General features: G+C 42.6%; 2 protein-coding genes across 6 annotated transcripts in view; one reads left to right on the forward strand and one right to left on the reverse strand.

Moving 5' to 3' along the window:
- The window catches only part of Adprm (ADP-ribose/CDP-alcohol diphosphatase, manganese dependent), a 13,778-nt gene extending 10,634 nt beyond the window's left edge, over window positions 1-3,144 (forward strand). For all 3 annotated transcript variants that reach the window (XM_055594367.1, XM_055594366.1, XM_055594368.1), the window contains 2 exons: window positions 570-686; window positions 2,751-3,144. In XM_055594367.1, the coding sequence (XP_055450342.1) occupies window positions 570-686; window positions 2,751-3,046 (413 nt within the window). In that variant the 3' untranslated portion in view covers window positions 3,047-3,144. The remainder of the gene's footprint in view (window positions 1-569; window positions 687-2,750) is intronic.
- Tmem220 (transmembrane protein 220) overlaps window positions 1-9,290 on the reverse strand; it is an 18,830-nt gene that overhangs the window by 2,694 nt on the left and 6,846 nt on the right. For 2 of the 3 annotated variants that reach the window (XM_055594371.1, XM_055594370.1), the window contains exon 6: window positions 5,016-5,119. In XM_055594371.1, the coding sequence (XP_055450346.1) occupies window positions 5,016-5,119 (104 nt within the window). Of the gene's footprint in view, window positions 1-5,015; window positions 5,120-6,709; window positions 8,363-9,290 lie in introns of those variants that run through there. The other variant, XM_055594372.1, reaches the window with a different exon arrangement.

Genomic DNA, 9,290 nt, shown 5'->3' on the forward strand with positions numbered 1-9,290 from the left:
ACCTCCCAGCAGCACATGAGCCTTTGTGAACGTTTCAGATCCACACGAGAGCAGTGAGTGAAACCAAAGCAAGATTCTGCCCTCAGTGATAACTGTACTGAGAAAATGGGTCACAGCAAAGAACTAGGGATGCTGTGGGTCAGGTAGGCAGCCAGAGGCGCTCCAGGGACACAAGTATGTAAGCTGCTGTCTAGACAACAGGACTTGCACTTAGAAAGAATGGAGTGGGCACTGGCAGGCACAGGAAACACAAATGCAAAGGCTTTAAGTGTCATAAGACTGGCGGGGTTAACAGCACAGGGTCCACTGGAGTGAAGGTAACAGGAACAAGAACTTGAAGGAGGGCCCAGGACAGAGAAAGGGGCTGCATTTTCCTCATAATAGAAAGCGAGTTTAATAAGCAGAGAAAACGAAGGCTAGAATTCACATCACTGTTATTTATGCTGCACATTCTTAAAATGGTGATCAAATGTCCCTAAAGAACATGTGTCCTCGCATTAGCCAAACTTAAATGTCCAAATGAGAAAATGACATTTTTGTGACAGGTCTAACTTGCTGAATTCATTCAGGACTTTCTGAGCCCCAGTATGTCCAGTTTAATGGAGGATTCAGTCAAGAACAGCTGAACTGGTTGAATGAAGTTCTTAAGTTCTCTGACACAAACCAGGAAAAGGTGGTGATTGTGAGTAAGTATGTCAATTGCTTCTTGGTTATACTGGCATGTTAGAATGGGGACATTAAGCCATGAAAGAATAGTATTTAGCCCAGGCAGTGGTGGTGCCTTTAATCCCAGCCCTCGGGAGACAGAGGCAGATGCATCTCTGTGAGTTCTTGGCCAGCCTGCTCTACAAAACGAGTTCCAGGACAGCCAGGGCTACGCAATGAAACCCCGTCTTGAAAACAAACAAACAAACAAACAAAAAGAATAGTAATATTTACGTTTTGATACCCTCTTTCTGTAAAACAGATACTTAATTTTGTTTTTTAGATTGTAAAATAACTGTATTAGTGTATGAATGTGTGAATGTATCTTTGTGTACCATGTGTTTACAGTGCCTGAAGAGGCCAGAAGAGGGTGTCAGATTCCCTCTTCTCAAATTACAGTTGTGAGCCGACATGTCGGTGCTAAGAATTGAATCCAGGTCCCCTGAGAGGGCAGCCAGTAATCTTAACTGCTGAGCCATCTCTCCAACCCCCTTAACTGTTTTTCTTTGAAACAATCTAAATCTTAGCATTTAAGAATGAGTCAGGAAAGAATTGTAAAATAACAAAAACATCTTGCTGTCTTTTACTGTCTCTGAGTTTCCCTTTTAGGTTCAAAGTGGACTTGTCCCAACTGAGATCAAATTATGTACAAATTATGGCCCCACCCAGTCTTAGCCCTAAGAGCCCTGGCTGACCAGTAAAATTGCTAATGCTGGGCCACTGCTGCCCAGCTTAAGCTGATATGAGATGGGACAGTCGAGCACTTGCCGTTCTCTGCCAATCCCCCAGACCCATGGGAATTAGCTTTCTGTTATTTTACTTTAGGATCAGTGTTAAGACACACAACCATTAGAGATAATAGGCAGCTTGAAAGTATGGCTGCTCTCACATGAAGGGAGGCCATCTGCCTCTTGAAAGTATGGCTGCTCTCACATGAAGGGAGGCCATCTGCCTCTTGGTTTTGGGGACATTGTGACTGTTGACAAACAAAACCCATGAACTGCAATTTTCTCTCACATGAAGCTGTTGATGAAAAAACTTTGAAAATGATAGGCTGTTCAGATGGTTGATAATAAGAAATTGTGTTTCTGTCTAAAGTGGATTGAAGAGGGGTGTGTCTGCTGCCATTTGACAGTCTGTGTAGCGTCTCATAGCCTTATTGTAACAGCTCGTGTCAGAGAAAAGGAGGGAAGGACGCACACAAGGGCTTGGGCACATGTATTCCCTCTTGCTTTAGGGGCCTTTGAGCTATTTCTTACTTGCTTATAAACAAGTAGGTATTAAGTGTAACTTGTTTAAATGAAAGGATAAAGATGGACAGTAGCAGAATGGAGGGAAGTGACTGGGAAGAAGCCAAGGCTGGAGCTGTAATACTTCCCTTCAGAGTAAAGCTCTGGGTTAGTGTGCGGCTGACAAATGGGCCGTCACTGCAGATTCAAGTTCTACCTCTGTGCCCGCATATTTCCTTGGGCTCAAGGTCAGCCTTCCCTGCTTTGTTCTGTTTTCTCAGCTACAGGTTGGATGTGGCAGCTGTGATCTCCACAGATTATCTAAAGTCTCCTTAACTGTTTGTGTTGAGTGGCATTTTTATATAACAGAACCCCTGGGAAGCCCCAAAGCTGTTTTCAATCTGTAACATTCCTATTGTGCAGATCAGTGAAACTGGATTCCAGCATAGAGTCTGGCTAATTCCTGGCTGCCTTTACAGACACCCTACACAGGATGTCCTTGGGATTCTGTAGGCCTCAGAGATCATTTTCCTATACAAATATATCTTCCACCTTATATTTGAACCATCTATCTGTCTGTCTGTTCGCTATGTCAAAGATGTGGCTGTAGACTGCCTGCTCCGTAGCTCAGGCTGGCTTTGAACTCATGCACATGCTCCTGCAGCTTCCCAAGTGCTGAGATTACAACCACACATCACCATGGTCTTTATGTGGATAAAAAAGCATTATGCTTAGGTTTGGTTTCCTGAATACTAGCCGTCGGTCTTTCTTCTTGATGGAAAGAGATTTAATTGGCTCCAATTTTTTCTTTAACAGGTCACCTTCCCATTTACCCAGAGGCCTCGGACAGTGTGTGCCTGGCTTGGAACTACATGGATGCCCTGTCGATCATATGGTCTCACAAGTGTGTGGTGTGCTTCCTTGCTGGCCACACACATGACGGTGGCTACTCTGAGGATTTGTTTGGTGTACACCACGTCAACCTTGAAGGAGTTATTGAAACAGCTCCCGACAGCCAGGCCTTTGGCACAGTTCATGTCTACCCTGACAAAATGCTGCTGAAAGGGAGAGGCAGAGTTCCAGACAGAATTATGAACTACAAAAAGGAATAAGCTTTGTGTTTTTAGTCTCATTATCTTGTCTGCCTTTGTAGAAAGAGAATGATGTTTTGTGTTTTACCCTGTTGCATAAAAAGTTAAATTCTCGGTCCCATTGTGAAGTATTCTGTTTATATACAAAACGGATTTGTGGCTTCAATATGTGTGAGCAAAGATAAAATTCAGAAATGTTATTTTCAGATAATAGATCCAAAATTTTTAGTACTGAAAGCTATACGAAAAGTATCAACTTTACCCAGGAAGGAGACGCATGCAGGCGTTAACTCCAGCTCAGCACATGGACGGCCAGGCAGCCCTTCTGACCCTGCTGCGTGAGTGGGCTTTGGACCGTTTGCTTCAGAGCGCCTGTGCCTACAGATGACATTCCCATTCTCTGACGGAAAGCTGAGGAGTTACTTCAGGTGTAAGTGTGGTACTTGCATCTGAGAAGGGCACTGTGCAGGGAAGTGTCAGGTGATACCAGAACAAGTGCTGGCTGGCCTGGTCTATTTAAAACACCCAATGCTGTGTGGACCACAGTGTACAAAATGATTCATCTCTGATTTCCTCTCTAGACAAATGGAGTCCATTTAACTCATTGTTGCTGTGTCAAGGCTCATCTGCAAAAGTCTTGACAGCAGACAGACTGTTGAAGAGTAGGTATTGATTCAGGGCTGAGAAACAGCAATACTAGTTCTGTAAGTGTGCCTGTCTGTGAAGTGCCTCCCAGAAAACTGGCTAGTCCTTTTCTCTGACTGCTCCAGTGAATTCTTGCATATGTGTTGGCTCGCCACGCATATTTGCTCACTAGTCATTCTCAAGGCCTGGATTCTTGAATTATTTCACCAGGCTGAAAACAAGGCATTGGCATGGCCGGGTTCCTGTGGGAAGCTGTGGGCAGAATAATCTTCCTCGCCTGTTGCAGCCTCTCAAAGGTGCACTTTGGCATCACTTGGCCCTCTGGATAATCTAAACCTCTGTCAGTGTCAGGATTCTTGATCTCATGTGCAAAGTTTTATCTCACGGTGTAAGAGAACAGATCATAACTCTACGCAGCCGGCCACAGCACAGCTGTCCTGTGTTCCTGTGTACACTGATGTCGGTCACCAGGATGGACAGCAGCTTGCGAACACAAGTACTAATGTGAGGATTTGCCTGCTGCCGGCCAAAGGATGAAGAATGGAAGAGACTCAAGTTTCATTGAAGAGATTAGGGACAACATGGAAAAAACAGAAGGAAGAAAAATGTGCTAGATGAGTGGGGACGATCAGTGAGTGAGGAATGGAGAGTGAAAACGTAAGAGGGACACTTTGCTTCTGAGCGGTGGATGTGTCTAGAGAACAAACAGTGACGGGCAGGAATAAGAAAAGGGAGAAGATTGTAGGGTTTTGGGGAGACATTCTGAGAACTGGAATGTTAAAATCTAACAATTTCTCTTTCATTTTTTGGTTTTTCAAGATAGGGTTTCTCTGTGTAGCCTGGCTGTCCTGGAACTCACTCTGTAGACCAGGCTGGCCTCAAACTCAGAGATCCACCTGCCTCTGCTTCCAAAGTGCTGGTGTTAAGGGCATATACTACCACAGCCCGGCCAGCAATTCTTTTTTTTTTTTGTTGTTGTTGTTGTTTGTTTGTTTGTTTGTTTGTTTGTTTTTTGAGACATGGTTTCTCTGGCTGTGTTGGAATTCCCTCTGTAGGCCAGGCTGGCCTCAAACTCAGAGATCCACGTGCCTCTGTCTCCTAAGTGTTGAGGTAGGTTAAAGGTATTTGCCACAATGCCCATCCGACCAACAATTCTTTTTGTTCTGTGCCTTGTTTTGATTTGGTTTTTCGAGACAGGGTTTCTCTGTGTAGCCTTGGCTGAGCTGGACTCACTTTGTAGACCAGGCTGTCCTCAAACTCATAGCGATCCGCCTGCCTCTGCCTCACGGAGTGCTAGGATTACCGGCATGTGCCACCACGTCAACAAACAGAGTATAGTTCTCACCTCTCCAAAGCACTGTAAGTGCCGGTGGCTGCCGTTTCCTCGGTATTACGACTACCTTTGTGCTTCTAGTGAAGGCCAAGAACTTCATCCTGTGCCGTTCAGACCTGCAGGTCAGAATTAAGTATGATGGGTAGAAATGCAGAAGTATCAAGCTGTGGAAACGATTCCAGGCCCAAAGCCTGATGCCCAATACTGGTTTATGGGAAGGGCAAGAAAACAGCACTACCTAGTGGATTCTGGAAGCCACTGGTCCACAATACCAAGAAGCCGGAATTGCCCCTGATAAACAGCACATCTCTGTGCTGGGATCATTTGGTCTTGCCTCCAAGAATCTCAAGACCCTCATGGAAAGAACAGCATAGCTGGCCAGTGAAGTCACCACACCCAACACCTGGCTGCCAGCAAAGAAAGTGAATTGACAGTACACGCACACACTTCATTTGTACTGAAATAAAGCCATAAACACTGAAGGAAGAGGAAGTTTAGCCTTCGATATTGGCCAGCACTATATAGACCACACCTTCAAAAAAAAAAAGATATTCCATTGGTAAGGACACAGGCAAGTATACACTGAAAGTGTCTTCCATGCTTCTGTGAGGGAACAAAAGTGCCTGTGAGTATTTACAGCCACACTAGTCTGATACAGGGAATGAAAATGTATATACTTTGAACATAGAACTCACAAATCTAGCAAACCTGGGACAATCAGTAAGTCCCATGTTTAATTTTCAAATGGATCAGATAATTGTAACTTAGTAGTAGAGGTCCAAAAGCTAACGGCCATCTAGGCTAAAGGACACTGAAAAACCCAAATCCTTGACATGCTTTTTATTGACTGAAACTGCACTGTAATTGCTTTAATATCAATTTTATTTTTCTTTATAATCTGATTTCAGTGTTTTCAAAAATAAATATACCATTAGTATCTACAGAGTACTGTAGAACTGTAGGATATAAAATAGAGTATCAAACTTATTCTCACCTTCGCATGGTAGGTACCAATTTTATTAAAAAGAAGCATTTCTTAAATCTCCTGAAATGTCTTACTTTTCTTTTACTGTAACAAAACACCATGACCATGGCAGCTTATTAAAAAAGCATTTAAATTGGGACTTATGGCTCCAGAGCAGTGTTTTTCAACCTTCCTAATGTTGAACCTTTCATGCAGTTCCTCATTTTGTGGTGACCCCCAACCATAAGATTATATTTGTTGCTACTTCATAACTGTAATTTTGCTACTGTTATAAATGTTAATGTAAATATCTGGTATGCAGATGGCCTTAGGTGACCTCCGTGAAGGGTTCTTCCTAAAGGGTCATGGCCCAGAGGTCGAGAACCTCTGTTCCAGAGGGTTAAGAGTCCGTCATGGCAGAACAAATGCATGGTGGCAGGGACAGCGGAGAGCTTACATCCTGCTCTGAAAGTAGGAGGCAGAGAGGACACTAGGCATGGCCTGAATCTTTTGAAGCCTCAAATCTCATCCTCCAGCAAAGCCACACATTCTAACCTACCTAAACAGTGCTGCCAACTGGGAACTAAATATTCAGACATGAGCCTATGGGGCCCGTTCTCATCCAGACCACCACTCCTCTGGTTACAATTTGATTGTAGCCTACACAAGCTTCCATGCAGATATCTGACATGCAATGTGACTGCTTAAATCATCTAACACACTCAAGCAGTCACACCGTAAGTAAATTCAATATATTTTATTTAGCCCAATTTATCTCAAAATAGTTTTTCAGCATACAATCAGTATAACATGCATTCTGTGTTTATGTTGGTAATGTCTTTTGTTTTGCACTGGAGCACATTCATCTGAACACTAAACTACTGCAAATACTGTAATTATTAAAGTTGAGTGTCAGTTATTAAAGTTGTGCCTTAGCCTAGCCTTCTTCCCCATCTAGCTCTTAAATTAACCTCTTTATATTAATCTATGTTCTGCTGCATGGCTTGTGACCTTTCCTCGGTCTCTGGCTGGTGAACCTCCCTCCTTTGATTTTTTTTCTCAGAGTTCCTATTTCTGCCCAGAAGTCCTGCCTTCCTCTCCTGCCTTTGCTATAAGGCTGTTCAGCTCTTTATTAAACCAATCAGAAGGTATTGAAGGGAGTGTTTACAAGATATGATGCAGCCACAGAATAGTAATACCAAAGTCCGGCCTGTAACCAGGTCTCTGCTGGTATAGAAATCAGCATTTGAGTAACACAAAGTCAACCTCTACACAGTACACAAAAAGATCACCCCAACAGTAGATACCAAAATTTACAGTTGAAGAACACGCGCACACATACACACACACACACACACAGAGATAGACAGACAGACATTCCATGCACACCTAACTTCTTTCTGGCAGTTAAGTATCTGCTTCAAAAGTTAGAAAAGTTCAAATTTTACTTCTTTAGTCACCCTGCAAGTCACGTGCTCAGTAACAACACGTGACTGTTCTGTCACTTGTGTCACCCTGCAGTGCTCTCCTCCCTACGGTGGCTTCAATTTCATTAAAAGAATGGATAGGTTTCATACGAGTTTCCACTGGCATTATGATTAATAGTCCCTATTCTTGCTTAGCTCCAAACTTATCTTTTCTATATTTCCTTTAATTTCTCCTTTTTGCTTTTTTTTCTACTTCCATTGCAAGGCAAGCCTATCATTTGGCTCGCCTGTCCTAGTGTTTGTCTTAGTTGCAGTGACTGAACCACTGTATATTGGTTATATTGGAGATTCGTGTGGGGTTGCAGTGATCTTGGACCTAACTCAGTGTCAGCATGCTACCCAGCCTCACCCCTTGCCGTAATCACACACAGCCCTCTGTAGTCCTCACACAGGGGATCTTCTCACGCTGGCCCCATGTTAGCTTGACTGTAGTAACTAAGATGATCTGACATCCTACTTTACACATGAGGAAGTATCCAGCAGGAGATTCATGATTTTTGCCCCCATCCCACAGTGCTAAAGCTGGATTCAAACTCAGATTTCTGCCTAGGGCCTGCTTCACTGCTGTCCCAGAAGAGACTTCCAGAGAATCAGACCCCACTTCCTATCTGTCCTAGTCAACCTTCCATCTGTGGGCAGCCATGTTACATTCTCAAGACTTTAAATCATCTCTAGTATTCACTCAGATTTCTTCAAATAAATTGGGAAACTATCCTGTTACGCCAATGTGTATGGAATGTCAAAAATGGTAATTTAACATTATTGGAGTCACTTAAATGACTGTCTTGCAATGAGCTGGCCAGGAGGACCGCATCTCCTTGTTTATGTATACGTAGACCCATGATATGAGTGGAAAAAGAGTGATTACAATGGCAATAGCCAAGTGCATTCTTCCACCAACTGGAGTCCTGTAAAAATTAAAAAAAAAAATATTATAAAGTCTAAGAAAATAAATTGGTTTGAAAATACCTATAGAGTTTGAATTGGTAAAACATTACATCTTAATAGTTTCTCTTTATTGAAATTAATATTGACTTGTATAAAATCTTTATATACTTAATCTTGATTTTATGATGCAAATGCCTTTTCCCAGTCTGTTTTTTTTTTGGGGGGGAGGGGAGGAATAGTGATCAATTAGATTATGCTAAAATTGATTTTTCCCTATTTTTTGTAAGAAATAGTTCTCTTCCTGACACAGAGCCTTGCTGTGTAGCTCTTACTGGCCTTATATTTGTTATATAGCTCAGATGGCTTTGAACCTGCAGTAATCCTCCTGCCTCAGTCCCCTGAGTGCTGGGATAAGAAGATGTAACACAATGACCAACTTTTCCCAGGACCTTGAAGACATTACTGCTGTCTCTAAAAATGTTGTGGTTTTGTAATTTTAAAGTAGATCAGTAATCTACCTGGAAGTGACTTTTATGGAAGTTCTTTTTTCATACCAGTACAGTTTTCAAAACTAAAGATTTTGCCATCTGTGTTTATGAGTGAAATCACAAAGTAATTGTTAATTTTGTTTTTAACCGGCAATGTTTACTGTATCTATTTAGAGGCAATGCTTTCGGGCACATACACACTGAGAATGGCTGTATCTTCTTGATAAACTGAAGGTTTGGTCATTAAGAGTGTCTTTCTCGCCAGGTAGAGTGACAACGCCTATATTCCCAGCACTTAAGTGATAAAACAGAAAGATCAAATGTTCAAGATCTTCCTCTATTGTGAGTTTGAGGCCAGCAGGAGCTACATGAGGCCATGTCACAAACAAAAATGTGCACACACTCTCTTAAAACACACACACACACACACACACACACACACACACACACACACACACAC

This window comes from Psammomys obesus, unplaced genomic scaffold (assembly GCF_907164565.1).
Source record: "Psammomys obesus unplaced genomic scaffold, mPsaObe1.curated_primary_1811, whole genome shotgun sequence".
NCBI classification, from domain to species: Eukaryota; Metazoa; Chordata; class Mammalia; order Rodentia; family Muridae; genus Psammomys; species Psammomys obesus.